Below are 21,154 nucleotides of genomic sequence, written 5' to 3'. Positions count from 1 at the left end.
ATTTTCAAAATGCAGATATAATCACTTATTTCTAAACCTGGGCATTTTTGTTCCTTAGTCTCAGAGTGGTTGGTGGCTGAGTTGTCCCCTCAGTCCTGGTCCTTTGAAGAAGGTAGGTAACCTTGTTTGTATGCTCTTCACACCACAGGTCAGGAAGGAATTTGTTTAACCATTCCATTGCAGAAAATATCTAGAAAACAACAGGTTCTTTCAACATTGTCTTCAGGGATGATTCTCAGGATGGGGAAAGTTATTCAGCCCAAACAGTTTAAAACTACATAGGCTAAGGAGTTCTTGGGAATATTGCCTTTCTCTGACCGAGAGTCTCTCCTCCTGTGTGAGCGATGAGTTTCACAAACGAGGTTCCTGAGGCTGAGTTTCTCTGATTCCTTTTGATTTACAGTGGCTGGTTCTTAGTAATGGGACCAAAACACAATACTAACTTATGAGTACAGTAAAAGAAATTTCACATTCTTTTCTTAGGAATTCGTTTTAGGTGATTTTCTCTACAGAAGACATGTTATAACTAATCCACATGTTCTTCCTAGAACTCCCGCAGCATTGAAGAAATAATAGAATATTTTTAATGTCTATTTTCCCTTTAATTCTTTTTCATCTCTCAGGTTTTTTTCTTTCTCTTGTATCTTGGGCATGAACAGTTCATGGTAAAATATTGTTGTAATCTTGACCTTAATACAGTTTACATGCATCTTGCTTTAATGCCTTGAAATTCAGTCTCTTGTTACGGCAAAACCTTTGTATAACATGTGAACATACGGGTTGTAGTGATTTTACTGGAAGTATTGAGTGTAAGGTCCAAAAGAAACTTAGGACAAAGGCTATCTGTGGTGCCTACTAGCATGTCAAGGTGCATGCTGGCCTCCAGGCTCACCCAGTACCTGTGGCTCCCCCCACTCATTCCTCTCTCCCCACTCCCTACCCTAAACTTTCCAGCTCATGCGCTGCTCTTCCTGCAGGCTCTCATTTCTCTATCACCCTACACTTCAGCCATGCACCCTTTTGTCCTCAATCTTAATCCTCTCCTCTCACTCAGTCCCCACCCCTACTCTGATGATTCTGGCCATTCTGCCGGCCATGCAGCAGCCTTTCTCTCTCTGCTCTTGAGTCTTCTAGATGCTTCTGGCTGCACTCTCCCCCATATCTGCAATAAAAACATTCCCTTCACCTATATCTTTGGCCATGTCCTAACCACATGCTTCTCATGTCATTTATTTTCACTGGCTCAATGAGAACCAAAATTCTCTTTATCCCAAGTCTTGTATCTCTGGGCTTCCAGCTGTCCAGAAAGATTCCCATTAGGCTAACCATGTTGTGATCCTAACTAGGTGGATCATATCCTATGTCTAAGGCATCCTCGATAACACATAAAATCAAAGTGTGAAACCTTAGGAATTTGGAAATTAATAGAATGCAATCCATAAGAGATAAAATTTCTTTTCTTTAAAATCCATAGAGTGGAAGAAGGCTTTCATTGATAATTCATAATTCTTATATTTTAAGTAAATGCTTTCAGACATTGGCTGACATTTAAAGCAGCAAAAATCCTGAAATAAACAGGATAGCAATCACCCCAGCAGAGAAACGCCACACCTTAGATGTGTGCCTGTTGGCCAGTTCAGACACCAGCTCCAGGACACCTATGTGAAACAAATTGGCTCAGTGACATGGCATTTATCTGTGCTAAGAGCTCTAAAAGGCAAGACAAGCTCCTGTCACCCACAGAATACAGCCTCCCTGCAATTCAGAGCAGAGTGAGAATCAAATGGATGTCGGCAAGGCACTCATTTTCAAATGATAAAATAGTCAGAATTCATTGTACAAATAGCATACAATTACACAGTGCAGTCAAATCTCAAGGTACTTTATAATAATTAATGTCAACATACAAAATACTTGCTACAGAATAACTGGAAGAAATATTGCAAAAATGGAAATGAGGATTTTTCTTTTATCTGAAAACTGTGATGGTTGACGGAAATGCAGCCCACCAACAGCACGGAACAGACCCTGAGACACGAACACCTCTTTTAGAAACATATGTGACTCATTAATCTTGGAAGAACAACATTATGAACTATTCCTCAGTAATCTAGTTCTTCATAGCCTGTGCTGTTTAAAGGACAGACATCCCTAGAATAATGAATAAACTCTTCCATGTGCTCCTGATTTTATCTGGGACAAATTCCATTTGTCAGTCAATTTCCAGTTTGTGGGAGAAATGGATTAGAAAAACCGCAGGAGTAAATCTGGGAAGCACTGTGACAATGACAGAATCGGAACCTCTTAAACTCCTCTTCCATGACTTGTTTTATAGATGAGGAAAAAAAAATGAGGCATTGCTTTGTTATGGTTTGCAGAAACGAAGTTCCCAGACTACCTGTTTGGGAGATTTTCACAGAACCGTACTGACCTCCTGGGGCAGCAACCTACTCGTGGGTGATTATAAGAGCAGGGCGGGAGCTGCACGGGCCGTATTTGTCCATCGTTCAGGATGTGTGTGGAATGCACATGTTTTCAGTGTGCCTCCCTCTCCTTACAGTTACAGAGAGTTCCAGCTTTGTTGATGACTTCAGGCTTCGGGGCATGGCTTTAGCATTTCCTGGCATAGATTCCTCCAGGTCTTTGAGATAACTTTAGTGAAGAGGAATCTTCACCCTTGGCCACACTAACTTTATCTCTTTCTCTATGCCTTTCTCTGCTCCTAAAAGACACTAATAAGATATCTCTATCCAGAGTGTTTTCTTCTTCAGAGAGAACTGGGGTGTTTAGTGCTCTACAAAGCATGTAGAAACCAATACCAAAGAGCTGGATGTTAACTATCACTGACAGTGATTTATATAATATTCTGTTTCCTGAAAAAGGGAACATTTATTCCTTCCTTTTCTCTTCCAGGCACTTGCTTGAAGCACATTAGATGTTATTTCTTTTGCATCGCGTATATTTAGTTGAAAACTACTTGCTGAGTGAAAGAATAGACACATTGTAAACCAATCTGTAAATCATGGCCAGGGATAGAATCCTCACTGCCTTGTAATTTGGATGAAGTTCAAAATCACACAGTATTTTGCAAAGAAAGCATTGCTGACATAATGATGCACCATTGTTTTGTTAAATATTTTCTATTGCAAGGTATGATTACCTTCATCTGCTAAATTGTACTACTCAAAGTCTATCAAAACAAAAATCTACTAAAGAGGGCAAAAGTTGATTGATTAACTTTTAATGTACTTGATCATTTGGAGTTTACAGGAAAATTGATGGAAGTTACAGAAAATTTTCAAATAGCCCCAAATGCTTCCTCATTAAAAATACAGAGCTTTGAAAGTAAAGCTTCTTTTTTTTCACTATTTTTTTAAAATTTTTATTTTTTTAAAAAAAGAAAACAACTATCTTTTCTCATTATACGCACTAATCCGAGTTTGTACTCCCTCCCATTCCCTCTACAACCCCCTCCATCCCCATCCACTCTTAGAGAGGGTAAGGCACATTGCTTTGGGGAAGGTCCTAGGCCCTCCCCATCTAGGCCGAGCAATGTATCCTTCCAGAGAAAATGGGCTCCCAAAAAGCCAGTACAAGCAGTAGGGATAAAACCTGGTGCCACTGCCAGTGGCCCCTCAGTATGCCCCAGCCATGCAACTGTCAACCACATTCAGGGGACTTATGGACAAAATGAAACAAAACCAACAAACAAAACAAAAGGTCTTAAGACCATCATATTTAAATTCCACTGAAATGTAACTTTTGAATAAATTTCCCCAGGATCTAATTAGAGACAATTCTATATGCTACATTGACTCAGAAGAAATAAAGAGAGGGGAGGGGCAGAGGAGATGAATACATTTATAGACTATGCTAACAAAAATTGAAAAGGAAATGAAGGTGACAGTTACTAAAAAGAAATACTTTCTGATGAGAAAAGCCCTGAGCCATGCCATGTCAACTGTGCCAGAAGGGTCAGAACAAAGTTATCCTATAGATTCCTCTTTGATGTTCCTTTGAAGTCTTAAGACCAGAGAATAAAAGACTGGTAGACATTCATCAAGTGAAGGTAGCTCTGTTGAGAAGCAAAGAAGGGACTTGTGGGGGCTTTGACTAGACTCCCATGTATAGTTGTTTTGAGATCCAGAAATTTCTAGCTGTTGGACTTCCCACACGAGTCTCATTTCCCTCCCTTCATAGGTTTTTTTTCCCCCCGTGAGATTTAGCACACAACTCTATTTTGGAGAGAGAAGGTGCAGCGAGAGAAGGGAAATGACTCTAATTCTCGCTTGGCAGATTTTTGATGCCTTTTAATTCTAACCTTGCTACATTTGGACGATTTATGATTTCTTTGAGCTATCCCTGTTGAGTTGAGGAAAAATATAGCTTGCCTCACGAATATATTTTATTGCTGTGCTATCATATCTATTACAAAACCTCCTCTTGCACATGAGCTGCTGAGTCACCTGTTCTTAACTAAGAGATGAAAGCCATAAAATCGACTTAAAGATGCTGTGCTCCAAGGGTAGGGGGGATCAAATGGCACAGGAGCAATCACCAGCTTCTATAGTAAAGCCTCAGTCTCTCACCACTATCGTTCGCTTTCTAATAGATGACATTTTATTCTAGCAACCACCCCCCTTCAACAGCTGAAAGGTGAAAAAGTAGTACTTAAGCAATAAAAGAATGTTGAGGATTCCTCAAGTATTTGTTTACTGGGACTCAGTAGAGATATTTCAATTTAACCCACAGATACTAGATAAGATATAAAATGTATTGGAAGACACAGCTTGATTTATACCTTCCTGGTTAGTAGGGTATTATTTTAAATCCTCTGCTCCACCATTGTGTAATGCAGCCATGCGTCCCTTATTGCCAGACACATTTTTCTGTGGAGTTTGCTGTGGAAAGAGCATGCTGCTAGGAGCCCATGGGTAAAGTTTGCTGAGAGGGAACATTCTTGTACCAGGGTCAGCACCATCAGTCTTTACAAAGAATACAAATATCAAAACGATACACAAAGGTTATCTTCCTATTGTTAATTCTTTTCATAAAGTAGAAGAAAAAATGCATTACACTGATTTCTTCCTGCTCCAAAACCTCGATCCACAGACAGTGTTGGGAATGGTACTGGCCGGAGAGTGAACTGCGGATGGGGGTATCCACAGGTGGGAGATGGGAGGATTCCCGGATACTGGGCACTTTCTAGTGTTGGCACAGGAATGGCACTGACGACAGCTGCAAAAGAAAAACATTAGTTATTTAAAAAAAATCCTACATACCCATCTAGTCCACATCAAAGGAAATGGATAAAATTTCAAAATTTCAAGTCATCAAGCCAACGTATGTTCTTCATGGCTTCATTGACAGTCTCTTAATTTATCCTGCAAACTTCCTTCTTGCAAAGCAAAGAAATTTTGCGTTGAGAACACTCTATTATGGTCCATCTCCTTCCGGTTTGGAACCTTTCATGGCTATGAGAAATAATTAAGTTACAATAGAGGTGCAGCAATACTCTGGTCTTTGTATTCCAGTTTTTATTTTGTTTGTTTTACTCTTTCTTTCAAGGAGAAACATGAAACGAGAAGTATCTGGCCTTCACAAAGGGATCATACAGGGTATAGTGGGTTTAGCAGGTGGTGGGAATTGTAATTTCATCCTGTAAAGAGATGTATTACTGTCAAGAGGAAACTGCAAGTACACTGTCAGTACTCATAAGCAGGTTTTATCTTCAAATAAGATCCTTCTAACATTCAAAGCGGTCCAGATGAGAACACACTATTTTGAAGGTAGTTGAATGTTACCTGTGAAAAACAGTGTGATTATATGGGCTGAAACCTACACAAAAACACCTGTGCAAAGTTTTTGATATTCAGACAGCTTTGTTCAATTTCATTATTCAAGGGTTGCTAATTTACATTATACTATGAGGTGTTTATTAATACCTCATACCTCGTATTATAGTCAATCTTAATTTTATATCATTTGCTAATCACCATCTAAAATAATGAATATTCTTTAACTCTTATTACCAATATATGTACTTTAAGCCAGCTATTGGAATGATTAGTTTGGCTAGTCTATGATATTAAAGCTACCTTCTTTTTAAAAATTATTACTTATATTCTAATGCCACCTCTGGGTTCAGTGTGCATATGTTTTCACGTATCCCAAAGGAAACCCTTTCAAAAAATCATATTGAGAATGGATGAACTTGGGTTCATGGCCAGTCTGGACAATGGAATAAGATCTAAACCACCCTGGACAATTTAGTGAAAGCTTGTTTCAAAATAACAAAGACAGGACTGGAATATATACTTCCATGGTAGTATGTTTGTCTAGTATGCAGAAATTTCTGGGTTAAATCCTCAGGGGTTTGGGGAATATGTGTGTGGAGACAATCATACAAACCTAAAATAAGTTGAATAAAATATTTCCTGTTCTTTCTTTCATTATTTTTACCACAAACATTAGTCTTCAGAGACAGGAGAATTTATGTATGCACTTGCACACACACACGTGTATACACACACTCACGCACATGTGTGCACACACTCACTCACACACATACATACAAGTGTTTCAGCATTCACCACATTGCTATATTTATATAAAATTGATCTAAGAGCAATAGTATCTTTCAGTTTCAATAAATCTCTGCTCTGTGATTAAATATGACTAGATGTTTCTTCCGACACAGTTTGCTGGCAACTGAATTTATATCTGACACTGATGCACGGAGCGTTTTCAAATAGAAATTCACTTACAAAATACATAGCTCCATGATCAGGCACTGTGGCATCTGGAAACTTTTACAACCATCTTTAAGATGCTATTACTAAGTGTGACCTACAGGAACTCCAATGTGGACACTCAAATTTAATGTTGTACATTTTAAGAACTGAAACTTCTCTTGATATTTCTCAACATGAGACATGACAGAATTGAGAGATTTGCTTAAGGAGGAGGAAAACATAACAGTAAAAATGATATGTTTGAGTTAAAAAGCTTCAATGAAACAATTTTTCATGCTGCCTCTTTTTATGAAAATGCAATGACGTAGGTATAATTTGAAACATTGGAACATTTAGAGTGCATTGTTCTTGCTAATAAACATTCATACCTATTTCAGATGTTCAGATTTTCATAGTTAAGAAAGTTTCACAGATGTATGTATTAGTCTTTATTACATGTATACATACTAATATAGATTATTATATATTCATGTAGATGTTTGTTTAAATTCATATCTGAACCCGAAAGGCTTATGACCCTGTAAGATTTTGAGAGCAAAAGGAAAAGTTGTTTCTCCACTGGAGGAGAGACTTCATGATGATGAAGAAAATTCTTAGTGTGGAGTTTTCTTTTCTAAGCTAGGAGAAGACCCTTTGTTTATCTATCTGTGTCTGACTTACTCCTCATGCACTTGACACACTTCCCAAGGAAAGGTATGCTATAGAGCTGCTGGTTACTGTCTGTCACAGCATACTTTGAGATATTTTAACATCACAGGGTGTGAACTTTTATAATATAATCTTAGGCCCCAGCATCTCCCACAACCTTTATGTTTCTATTAGGAATTTCAACCAAGGTCTTCTTTGGCGAAGAATAGCTATAAAATCCACTGACATCTAACAGTTGTGAATATGTGGATATATATCAGATAGGGATTATTATCTAGAAAACATAAATAACTATAAAAATTATACACCAAGAAAAAACAGAATAAGAGCTTCAAAGTTGGGTTTAAATATCCCAGAAGCTGGGCTGGTTATCTTTCTATAGACGACCTTTTCCCTGTCTATTGGTGTAGCATCAATTTTTTAGTGATATGGTAGTTAGACCCCATAGACCTCTTAGTTTTTCTTGTAGCTGTATTTTGCTTTTCAATAGTTCCTCCAATTTACTGTTAGTGAATTCTGCAGCCAAGCAATTGTGGGAATGGAAAGGAGAGTCTTGGTAAATGTTCTGGAAACCCAACCATCAATAATAGACCTAAGCTGTCTTAAAAATAAAACTGTAGGGCCTCCCTTCTCTCACTCATTTTTATTAAGCCCTACACTATATTTCTGAGCTATCTTTTATATTAAAAGTTGCTTTGTACTGTATTTCTTTTCTCAAATACCTACATGAAAATAGAAAAAAAAATAATCAAGACGATTTTGACTAACAAATTGCCTTGTATTAAAACAGAGATTTATTATTGGATGTGGTCTTATAGAACAGCTACTTCAAACTGAACTCCTAAATCCTGGGCCCCTCTCCTCCAAAAGTTTGGATAATAAAGTGAGTAGGCAATGGCCACACAGATACTTCTCATGCTGTAATCAGTGGACTCAGCTGAGAAATGTTTGGGGAAGCTAATCCGTAACAACATCACCTTTTTTTTTCAACCAAGAAGTGTAATCTTTGATGAATAGGTAGATTTTACTCACTCATGAAATTAAATACAATTCCAACATTTTAAAATCTCAAACACATATCAGATTAAATAATGCTTCATCTACAAAGTAATATTGGTTACCACCATAGTATGGTAGTTTTATTGATAAATCTTCCTCTGAAGCTTAAGTGTTTGAATATTTGGTTTCCAATTGCAGGTCTTTTGGACGATGTTAGGAGAGAACATTTAGGAGGAGGAGCCTTGCTGGAGGAAGTATACATCATAAGGGTGAAAGGTCACAGCCTTGCCATGCTTTAGCTGTCTTCTCAGCTCCCTGATGCCTGCCATTACGTACACTTTCTCTAGAACTGTAAGCAAAAAAAAAAAAAAAATCAACTCTTTCTTCTATAGTCACTTTTGGTAATGCTGTTTATAATAGCAAATAATAAATATGGTAAAAAATATGAATCAGAAACAAAAGTAACCTCAGAAAAATGTTATTTCCTAAGTAGAACAGCAGTTGTCTTGATATATGCCTAGGAACTGGAATAATACTACAGGTTTGGTTTATCTAAAACTTGGTAATGTAGTTCAGATCCGAATAAATCCAAGGAAATGAAAAAAGGTCATCTATAAATTCATGTATTATACTGTGAGTACTCACAGCTCTTCCAGGTTCTAAATTGCAAAGTTTAACCTTGTAAGGTTATGTAATATCTTTGTCACTCACAATAGATGGAAATAGAATATTTTATTTATCAAATGCTTGTGAATTATTCTGAAATTGACTATGGTCATACATTGAAGTAATTTTCTTTTGTTGGATATCACTTCACCAATGTAGACTTTATAAACAATGTGTGGTCATTTCTTACTGCAGTATGAGCTTCACGTGGATACACTTGGACATGCCAAGCATAGTAGTTCCTGACTTTCTGAAGTTAAATGTCTGCTACTTGTCATCCAAAGCAAAAAAGAAAACATCAGCCCTTTCATTGTCTCTAACAATCACTCATAAACTCCCCTCAACACTACTGCCCTTGGGAGGTATAAGACCATACATAACATTTTTTGTTTTTACATTTTATGTAAAATGAACCATATCAATTACAACAAACAGATTAAGTTCTGCTTCCATTATGTCTTTGAAAGGCTCCATATAGTCTTATCACTTAGTTGATTTGTTTTATGGTTGCATGTTATTGTATGATATGACTATACTATAATTTATTTGTTCTCAGTAACAAAGATATACTACAAATGGATATGGTCTTTGGTAAGCATATCATGTACTTATCCAAAAGTAGAATTACCTTAGAATGGAATAATTGGACCAGGATATCCTAATAAAATTTTAAACTATTTACTAGATTGAAACTAGGTGCATGAAATACTAGAAAATTAAAATAATAATAGCAGAATCAGTTGTTGGTCATTGTGAAAGACCCTATTAATATGGACTAAATTACTACAAATGAGACAAGGCAAAGGGAAATTCAACACTAGGTGAGAACAGGAAGTAGAAAACACTAAATATAATGAGCATTGGATTGGCACAAGCCTTAATGCCTAGGATTATAACTCCCATATAATACTTTTAAAAACTATTTAAAACAAAGAAAAAATAAAAAGAAGGTGAATAATGCCAAGCATGAAAGGCATCTTTGTCTGTGAAGAAGCAGTGCACACTAGAGAGAGATTCAGAGTGTGTGCGGCCATGTCCTGGGGAAAGGCTCTTAAGCAGTCCAAGACTGTTTCCCTTGTGTGCAGTCAGGATAGTCTCGTTCCATTTTCATACTGTGAGAATTGAGCAAAATTGTAATTGGTAAGGTTTTGCAATGTTAAATGGCAATCAAAAGTTCTCAATATTTACAAATTTAATTTGATTTACCTTCTATTTAAAAAGCATTTATTCATAGTCAGAAACAATTTAAACTTCCTTTAGTACATCAGAAGATTTATCAGATGTTCTTTCTATTTTTGATAAAAATGAATCCTCCAACAAGTGAGCCAACATTTTTCTAGATGAAGTTACTTGAAAGTTATTTATCATATCATCCGTATCTGCTCTGGTGTTTGAAAGCACATAAACTTGGTTGGTGCAGCTCTCTATTGGGTTATTCTAATAGCACAGAGAAAAGTGATGCAGTTATAGGGACCAGTTATCAGTCTTCCTTGACAAAAGATGAAGGTATAGTAGTGAGAAACCAGCTTGGAGCCAATACTTTGATGAGTTTGTAATATCATGTTTGGTTATTTTGTTTGCTTGTTTGCTGAGATGAAAAAAAATCAATGGGATATGAGAATCTAGATAGAGCACCAACATATGAACCTAATGGCCTTCAAAACATTCTGAAGCGCAGCTATGTTTTTAGAAGTAACAGTTTCAGATAGATGTTCTCTACCAGCAAAACAGCAATTAGAGCCTCAGAAACAAGATAGTGAAGTACAGTATTACTCTATTAGTAAAAGGTTTGTATGAAAGAAGACGTAAGCTTTGTGAATTATTACAGCTAGGAGAATAATAGTAACTAGAACACTGAAATCAGAATTCTGTCCTAATTCTGACTCTAATTACTAACTGTGTGATCTAGCCAGTTAATCTCTCTGATCCTTAGTTCTCTCATCAGTTCTTTAGGCAGAATGGTAGTACCCAGGAGCCAATCTTTTATGCTCATAGTAAAGAGAGAAAATACAGCAAAAATATATATTATATTAAAATAAATTGTATTAGAACATTAGAGAAGGGTATCGAGAGAAACAGACACACAGAGAGGATGAGAAAAGAGAAATAGAGAGTTAATCCATTCAAAGAGAAGAATACATGTTGTTAGTATATACCCTCACCTAGTTCCCGAGATGGTGCATGCTGTTACCCAAGCCATAGAAAGAAGGCTTACCTGCTGTAGTGGATTCACACATAATTACATGTGAAAAGGTGATGTCAGAGATCAGCACAGAAGCTTGGCCACATGGAGCTTTGTGTAATATTTTAAAACTGTTCTACATGTATCCAGGGATAAGATGAGGTAATACATTTATTGGAACCCTGATTCTAGGTAACTAACCACAAGATAAACAGCTGAAGTAGACAGATAATTTTTAAACATATATAAAGTGATAGAAATAGCTTAAAGTCAAAGAAATAAAGGTCAAAAAAAGGTGCAATCAGACAAATAGGATGGATGGAGGAAGTGCCTGTGGGGTAGAATGAAATATTAAACTTGGAATGTGAAAAAGTCAGAATAAAGAAGAAAGGTGGCTGGGGCAGCATCTTAGTGGTAAAGAACATTTGCTTCACAAACATGAGGACCAGAGTTTGGAACACAGCATCCACATAACAGTCCTTGCATCCAACAACACATGTAGCTCCATATTTGAAGCATCTGGTGCCCCCTCTGGCCTCTGTGCATGCACACACAGAGGGAAAGACACAAATAAGCAAATACTTAAAAAAAACTCAACAAAAAGAAATAGAAGCATGAAACTAAAGTTTCTGACTAGAATAAATGATGGACAGTTATGCCATTTCTGGAAATGAGGAAAAATACTATTCCAAAAACAGTTCTGCAGATGGGGAAAGCGGATTATGAATTACTAAAACCACAGATTTGATCACAGCTAAGGTACCCATTACGTATTTGGAGATGCTGAGTGGACAGTTGATAAGAAAGTTCATGTGGATTCTGGGAATAAATGAAGGTAGAGATACAATTTAAGACCATCAGCATCTCCATCCCATTATGGCCATAGACATTACCTCAGTGGTTACTATATTAGATAGGTGCAGCAGCCCTAAGCAGGAGCCCTAGCTCACTCTGAGTCTTAGAAATCGGGAAAAGGGGGAAGAAAGGTGAGAAGGAACAGTCGATGGGAAGGAGGAGGGAAACTTGATGGATTTAATACATCCAAAGGGAAAAACAACATCTCTCTGTGTGTGTCTCTGTCCCTGTGTATTTATGTTTATCTCTCTCCCTCCCTCTCTCTGGATATGTGTCTTCTTTGTTTGTATGTGTGTGTTTCTTCTTTCTCTCTCTCTGTATGTGTGTGTGTGTGTGTGTGTGTGTGTGTGTGTGTGTGTGTCTGCATTTCTCTCTGTCTCTCTGTCTTTTCTGTCCCCCATTACATACAGGAATTTAAGCCACATTCAGCTGACAGTTTACTATTTGGTGAGACAACACAGATATACTGACAGCCTTGGTCACTGTAATGGTTTAAATGAGAAATATCCTCCAAAAGCTCAGGCATTTGAACACCCAGTCCCCAGTTGCTGGCGCTATTCAGGAAGTTTAGTAGGTCTGGTCTTGCTGGAGGAAGCATGTCACTAGAAATAAGCTTTGAAAGTTCACATACTCTTTCTAGCTCCAGTTTGCTCTCTGCTTTGTGTGATGGAGATGTGACATTTCTATTGTAGCCACTTGGTGTCATGCCTCTCCAGCCATTATGGACTCTCCCCCTGGAACGATAAACCTAAATGCACCCTTCCTTCTAGAAATTGCTTCTTTCCATAGTGTTTGATTGCAACAAAAGAAAAGTAACAGCCCAACTACTGTGGTTTCAGTAAAGAAGAAGTATGAATACTGAATCAAAGCACACATCTGAAAGAAGAAAATAATTATACTCTTAAATTTTTCTGTGCAAATGAGTATTGGAGTTTTGGTTGGTGAGAAAACTATTCCAAGTGATTGTTTCAAAAATAGGGATCTGGAAAGAATATGAATGTTTACAAGCTTACTGCAAGGAACAGTCAGGAGGAAAACTGATGGAAGCCCAGGAGTGATGCACACGTGGTGTGATGGCTTAGCAACATGGCGGCAGCATAAGCATACCAACTGGACTTGCGTGAACAACAAGAGTAGCATTTTTCAACACTTCTCTTTCTGGAGCAATATAAGAACAAAGATGCAGGTGCTGACAATTATTACTACCATTCTTAGGCTTTGGTCTTTGTGATTGAAGCCAAACCTCTATGGCTGTTAGGCAAACACTCTGAACAGCACCTCTAACTCTGAGGAAACATTATTTTAACACTGGTGAGAAGATACTGAACTCAGAAAAATCAGACTAAATGTGACATTCATCTTCCCGAATGAAATCACCAAAAACTGATGAAATGCCGAAGCATTTCCAGATGAATGCTCACATCAGACTTGTATTCAAACATACCCAGAAGGCAACTGAGCATTGTTCTGCAGACACATTCAACTGATAGGTGCTGAGGTACAAGCTAGTGGGGTTATTGATTTTAACTACAGCTGATGGTTTTTGTTTCTTTTCAGTTGATTTTTTTTCTTTTCAAGTAAGTATTGTGGGAAGGAGGAGAAAAGCAGATGAGGTGAAAAAATAAAACAAAACAGTGAAGACATATGGGAGATGGGACACAGAGGGATTGTGGAAGAGTTAGTGAATTGGCAGTCTCATAAGCATGGAGGAACTGTTGGCAAGGGACAATAAAATAAGTGTGCAGAAACTATTAATAAGGAGTTAGAAGGAAGGGATGATGGAAACTGACACCATGCATTGGTTTAGTGTGACATGGAATTGATGGATGGAGGTGGGAAGGAGCCAATATCATTGCAGGTACCATAAAGAGCTAACAGTTCAGGGAATCAGATGGATTATCTTCATGAAGAGTGTAATTACCAAGATTGATCATGGAGGTAATTGGAAAGGAAGTGATCCCCAGATGCTAATTTCTTCAGTGAATGTAGGAGGGAGACAGAAACTTCCAGCAAGGAGGGGTACTAAGTGAATGTCTGAGAACTCTTGATTAAATAGAGCTAGGTTGTGTAAGCATGAAAACTGGACCATCTACAGTAAAAAAAATAAGAAAAAATAAGCTATAATGATGATGACAGAATCATATCAATAATATCAATGGACATTTCAGCTTTTAAACACAGAAATCCATATTACTATAAATAGTGCCTTGAATTATAGCCATTTGTTTGCTAACACAGACGATAGAGATATAATTATATAGCAATGACCCTGACTGATAAGTAAATGATATGACTTGCATCAGTCTTCAATTATTCACCTGTAATAATCACATAAAATGTAATTATTTCTGATGATTCGATATTTATAGAAACAAGGCAAACTTTCTTTTTTTTTTACCTTTTGTAACTAAATTGTACTGACCAGGATTGTTGGACTGGGCTTCCATGGGAATCATTAGCTTTGCTCTGGTTGCCCGGCGTGCTGCAAGGGACCTCTCCAGAGTGGACATGGCGCTCCCTGCTTCCTCGGTGTCTTGCCCTAAAAATGGAAAAAAAAAATGATAAAAGCAATTGTAATAACCTCCAAATAAATATATCTCCCTATAAGTAAAAAAATCCTGTATATAAAAATATATTTGATTTTATACTTTAAAGCTTCTACTTCACCAGAAAATCTCTTATTTTTGATAAACATTTTCATCAAAGTAGCATGATATAATAACAAGATAAAAATAGGAAGAACAAAGCTGGAGACACTACTACACATGACCTCAAAGTATACTTCAGAGTCACGACTGCAAAACTTATGTAGTATGTGGATTCTAGTAGAGAAACAAATAGGTAGAATAGAATGCAGAACTCAGAAACAAAACCACTCAGTTACACACACATAATCATCAACATAAGTGACAAGTACATATCTTGAAGGAAAATAGGTACATCAAAAAACCATTAATTTTGAGAAATGCTTAAAAAGAAAGTATCTTTCCTCTGTAGAAAATGGGATCTCTAAAAAACGCAATAAAAACAAAAAGAATTTGGGATTGAAAATATTTAAAGGTAAATGTTCCCAATATTTAACAACAGGCATACATACATTTAATTAATTAATAAATGTATGAATGTTCATCATCAAATCATCAAAATATAGCCATGCATTTTGCTGATAAACTCCTGAAACCTAGAGCCAGTGACATTCGTGGAAGCAATGAGGAGAAAGCAATCTAATCCATGTCTAGCGGTGTGGCACTTTGAATGACAGTGGGTTTCCCATCAGGAACCAGGGAGGCCAAAGTAATGTTCCAGTTCTCAGATGCTGAAAGACTTAAGTGACAAATCTTTCAAGTCTCAAATGAGCTGGTGATGCAGAAACTACCCATAGAGCATTACCAGTAAAATGTGCTTCCAGAATAATTGTTAAGTCAGGTTATTTTCTGATAAAATAAAATGAAAGGGATTTCTCTCTACCCCTTTAATCCTGGTAGAATGGCAGCTCATTTTCTATAAATCAGTATGAATAACAAAAGGAATCTTCAAAAATTAGAAGCAGAATAAACATTAGGAACTATACAAGAGCAATTAAATAGATATTTCTTCCTGTTTATTATTTAAAATCATATTTAATAAGTGGAAATAAAAACTAGAGCAGTATCTACTATGTGTATTAATTCTCAAAAAATAAATAAATAAGTCATCTAAATCCAGCTAATTAAATGCCTTCCTAGTTTTCAGATAAACCATTCAATGCTATTGGGTGTCTCTGGCCTTATATTTCTAATTCTGTAGCTACATTTTAATTATAGGAATGAACTGCTTAGAATTACATTTCTCTACTGAGAACTTTAGCAAAATGGATTTCCAATACCATTTTTGAAGCATGGATTTCTTTTTTCTGTATTTTGCAGTGTGTTAGCCTTCTGACACTGCAACAAATACATCAGACCATCAACAGCTTTGGAGGTTTGAGTCCATATTTAATTTCCCTGTTGCTTTTAGACTGTAGAGAGGCAGAACATTTCTGAAGCAGGTCGTAAAGGAAAGTCACATAGCTTTGCGATGGAAGCCACAGAAAAACAGGATGGGCCTAGAGTTCAAATTTACCTTAGAAAATATTTCCCTAATTAACAAAGACATCTGCCTTCTAGGCCACACCTTCTAACTTCCCACCAGGTCCCAAGAGTAACATCTACTGAGGATGCAATAGGACATCTGAACATCAGTTATCCAGACCAGGGCCAGTACTCACATCTGAGGGCTTTCTAATGAGAGTACCTCTGTTCTAAATAATTGGTCCAAACGGGTTGGGAAATTTATATAAAATCTTTAGTTAACATGTAGGTAATTAAAAACAAATAATGTTAGTTAGGTTCTAAAAGATGTTTTTCAATAAACTGAGTGTCTTTTTTTAAGTTGAGTATACAAAAGCGATAGTGTTGAAATTTACATTTCTATACATGAGATATGAAAATTAGGGGCCAACCTTTGGGATTTCTGGGCTGCAGTTGTACTGGGCTTCATGTCTAGAAAGTAATGCTATATATAAACATGGAGATAAAGAGGTCCCAATCCTTGTCTTTCTTTTTCTTTTGTGAAGAGAAATTTGAAACCTATTATGTGGAGGAGAGAATCATCATTGCATTGAGAGTTCTACCATGATAGTTACAAAAAATTACACCACTCCTAGGACGCTCTACCGGGGTGGTTGGAGGAAAATGTTGTGTTTAAAACAGTTAAATACACAGAGTACAAAGAAGAGAAGAAATTAGAAAAAGCAAATGGAACCTTGTATTTGATGAAAAATATTTTATATTAATTCTGTTAATGCTTTATTCACTTCTCTTTCTACAGTTGAAATACAAATATTACTCATGAGTTTTGAATTTATTCAGAATTAGTTCCACGCACAGAGAAGTTAACCCCTTCTAGTGGTTGAACTGGATTTTTGGAACCCATTCTCTTTGGGGGGATACCTTGCTCAGCCTAGATATAGTGGAGAAGGCCTGGGTCCTGCCTCAAAGTAATATGCTAGACATTGTTGACTCCCCATGGGAAGCCTTACCTCTCTGAGGAGAGGATGGCCGGGTAAGGCATGGGGAAGATGGAAGGAGTGGGAGTAGAGGAGGAAGTAAAGACTGGGAATGGTATGTAAAGTGAGAAAAGATTATTATAAAAAATAAATAAATTTAAATAAAAAAATTTTTTAAATTACTAAATAAATCCATTGAAATTTGGTCATTAAGACATAGGTTTGAACGATGGATGAGTTTTTGGTCATAGATTACCAGTATTAATTATATAAACCACAATACTAGCTATGCAAGCTACTTTACTGGGTGCCCCCTAATACCAGCTATGTAACCTACAGTCCTTGCCCAATGCACTACATCAGTGATTCTCAACCTGTGGGTCATGACTGACTCCCTTGGGGGTCACATATCAGATATCCTTTGTATCAAATATTTATATTACAATTTCTAGCAGTAGTGAAATTATAGTTCTGAAGTAGCAATAAAATAAGTTTATGTTTGGGGGTCACCATAGCACGAAGAAATGTATTAAAGGGTAGTAGTTTTAGGAAGGTTGAGAACCACTGAACTACATTAGGGACTATGTAACCTACAGTACAGATCATGTGAGCTACACTATTGACTATGTGACCTACAGTACTGAACATGGAAACTGTAGTAGTGATTACATAACCTATAACACTGACTATGTAACCTACAGCACTGACCATAAAAATTACATTATTATGTCATCTACAGTACTGACTATGAAATTATGGCAATGATTATGTAACCTACATTATATTCTATAGTGCTATTCATGAAAACTATAGTACTGATTATTGAACCTATAGTACTGACCATGAAAACTACGGTGCTGACCATAAAACCTATAATACTGAACATGAAACCTACAGTACCGACTGTGCAACCTATAGTACATAGCCTAAAGTACTGATAATATAAGCTGTAGTACTTACTGTGTAAGCCACAGCACTGACTACAGACGTACTATGTGTGTGTAACCTACTGTGCTAACTATAAGACCCAAAGCTTGAGACTTAAGTTGCTTCATTTATTTTATGAGGAGAATAACACTTATTGTCTTAAAGCATATTGTAGGGATTCTGCCAGATAATGTATGAAAATGACAAGCATAGCACTAGGCAGAGGAATCTTTCCTTACACACTTTTGCCTCATTTGTCATGAACCCAGGACATGATGGCACAGACTTTTTCTTCCAGCACTCAGAAGGTGGAGGAAATAGGTGTCTTGGCTACATTGGGACTTTGAGGCAAGCTTGGCATACTTGAAACCCAGTCTCAGAAAAAGCATTAAAGCTGGGCGATGGTGGTTCATATCTTTAATCTCAGCACTTGGGAGGCAGAAGCAGATGGATCTCTGTGAGTTCAAGGCCAGCCTGGTCTACAAAAGCTAGTTGCAGGATAGGCTCCATAAAAAAACAAAACAAAATAATTAAAAGTAGGAAAAGCAAGGAAAGAAATGTGTTTTTTTTTTCCCGTAAGCAATGCTGTCCTCATGTTGAGGACAAATGGACACAAATGTCCTCTCATTCCAAAGCAAACAGCCACTACTGGAGTCAAGCCTCCCTTAGTACTTACTGAGAGACATAAAACTAGTCTAACTGCTTCAAGTACCATTTCAGTATAGAAAGAAAATGGGGATAAATGGCATTCTGGAAAGCTTTGAAAAGTCTTCTGAAGACAGAGTCAGCCCCTTCTACTGGAGGCAAAGACATTCTGCTGTCCCTGGTGACCAGTGCAGAATTACACTGTAAGGTGAATCCTCTGAGAAGAACAGAAGTAAAAAAAATTGTTTTCCTTTCATTCTGAAGATGGAGGGAAGGTCTGTAGTGGCCTTGCTGATCTACCATGTGTCTTTCTAAACAGAGCTAGAGGTAACATGAGACAAGGCACATGGAGGTAGAAGATCTCTTATGCCTGGTCTTGGCAAGGATGCAGGAGCTTCTTAGCGGTTGGGTGGGTATACAGATTGTTATTCAGGCTTGAAGCCTTCGTAAGTACTTTCACACAGGAAATGACCCACGGGTGTGCATGAAGAGCCCTGAGCTGATTTCTAATACCATAAATGTGAGTCACGGAGGAATTCCACAAGTGTGTGAAGAACTCGCTCTTGCGCAACAAGAAAGATGCAGCCTAGGGATGTTATTTAGGAACCCCCCCCCCCCAGAGAAGAGTAGTGAAGAGTTCCAGGAGTCTTCTTCATGGCATCTCCTTTCTCTCACAGGCCTCAAAAAATGGAAAGTCAGGCTCTTTGGGCTGGTTCCTAACTGTCACTCAAATGTCCATGTATAAGAGACTTGGCTGCCAGCTGCTGGTGCTACTGGAATATGTGAGAACATTTAGAAAGAAGTTCAGAGGTTGGGAACAGTAGGGGGATCTTACAAATCATTCCTTTCTTGCATTGGTTGTCATCTAGCATTAGGTGAGCCAGAATCATCTGCCATGAACCATGATTGATAGTGTTATCATGGGCCCAAAGCAACAGGTCCAGGCTGACAGAGACTGGAAGTTCTGAAACTGTAAGCAATAATAACCTTTCCTCTTCATAACTCAAATATTCAGATATTTTCAGTACATTAATGAAACCCCAAATAACAAACAGGAAACTGCATAAATGTGATTCTAAAATGGACCATGACTCTTCTGCCCCCTTTATTATTTCAATCTGCTTGGAGGTTCTAGAAGATTGAAGATACAGATTGTAAACCCAAGTCTCCATATTCAAAAATCTAGCTAACATTGAGGGAAGAGAACGTTTAAAATTTGGATTACAGTTTTCAGTATGGCTAGGTTGCCCTTGAATCTGCTCAAGACAACCTTCAAATACAAGGAGAAGAATATTTAACCCGTACTTGAAGAAATGGTGACTAAAAAAAAATTAGAAATTTTGAAATGACAAAGTCCAGTACACTGATTTTAACATTCTCTTGTTTGGCAACCATCTTGAGAGGAGATTCGGGGCTTTTTCCTGAGCTCATCTCATGTGCTACCATCCTTCTAGCTAAGCACTCAGATAATACGATGACCTCCGGAAAACAACGTATTTCAGAACCACTTTATTGAATTCTTAGTGATTGCTGGGTACCATTTATTATGATCCAGTCTATTGAACAATTGGCATTTCTTCATTTAGTTCTGTATACCAACAGCTTTCAAATGACTTTGTCCAGTGAGAGATCACATAATAATATGACTGGGGATGACAGTTGATCTCCATGGTAATGAATGCCAAAATAATGATATTTTCATTCTTCAGGTGCTCCTAAAGATATTTTTTTAAACAATGAATCAATAGCAAACTTAGAATCATCTTTTAATAACCCACAGAGATTGAGAAGTGGAAACCTCAAGCTTCATTGCTTTAACAGCACTTTTACTAGAATATCATTACCTGAATGCGAGGCGCTTTTGCTTCCCATCTGGGTTTCTGACTGGCTGTGGCTAACTGGTGTGAGGTCTTGGCAGCTCTGGATGGGGGAGTCCCTTCCTGCAGGGTCAGTTCCTGAAGGCTTCTCAATGTTTTTCATTTCCATTTCTTCATGATGGATCCAAAGGTCAGGAGGTCGGAGGTCCTTTTGACTGCCCTTCCTCTTGCTCACACTGTGCGTGGCCCGTTTCCTATGCAACAAAGTGACAGAGCAGGTGTGAGGCCTTCTAGCCAAGGGGGCTTCCTTTCTTTTCTTTGTCAGTTCAGGTTAAAAGCAGAGAAAAGAAACAAAAGGACTCCCAGGAGGAATCAGATGAAACCCCAAAATTGGCAGGCTTTTCTTGGCCCTTTTTCCTCTTCTCCCCCAAGAGTCTCAACACATTTCTAGGAGATGCTGAGCTGAATCCCCAGGGGGTCTCAGCAGCCTGCCAGAAGCCATTCACCAGCTTCAGCAGCTGGAGATTCATGCACAAGGTGACAATGGGTTAGAGGGAGCCATATGCCAATCTTTGGAGGTAGGCATAAGGTACCTGACTGCAACATCTGTTTCAGAGATAAATGAAGGAGTAGC

The 21,154-nt window shown here is 37.6% G+C and overlaps 1 protein-coding gene across 1 annotated transcript in view; it reads right to left on the bottom strand.

Moving 5' to 3' along the window:
- Dcc (DCC netrin 1 receptor) overlaps window positions 1-21,154 on the bottom strand; it is a 1,030,120-nt gene that overhangs the window by 32,236 nt on the left and 976,730 nt on the right. The window contains exons 24-26 of the mRNA XM_075968336.1: window positions 20,548-20,774; window positions 14,528-14,644; window positions 5,077-5,238 (exon numbers count right to left, since the gene is read on the bottom strand). Coding sequence (XP_075824451.1) covers window positions 5,077-5,238; window positions 14,528-14,644; window positions 20,548-20,774 — 506 coding nt within the window. The remainder of the gene's footprint in view (window positions 1-5,076; window positions 5,239-14,527; window positions 14,645-20,547; window positions 20,775-21,154) is intronic.

Source organism: Microtus pennsylvanicus, chromosome 4, assembly GCF_037038515.1.
Source record: "Microtus pennsylvanicus isolate mMicPen1 chromosome 4, mMicPen1.hap1, whole genome shotgun sequence".
In the NCBI taxonomy this organism is placed as follows: domain Eukaryota; kingdom Metazoa; phylum Chordata; class Mammalia; order Rodentia; family Cricetidae; genus Microtus; species Microtus pennsylvanicus.
The sequence above is the reverse complement of the archived record's forward strand: the minus strand, read 5'-3'. Positions and strand labels throughout refer to the sequence as shown.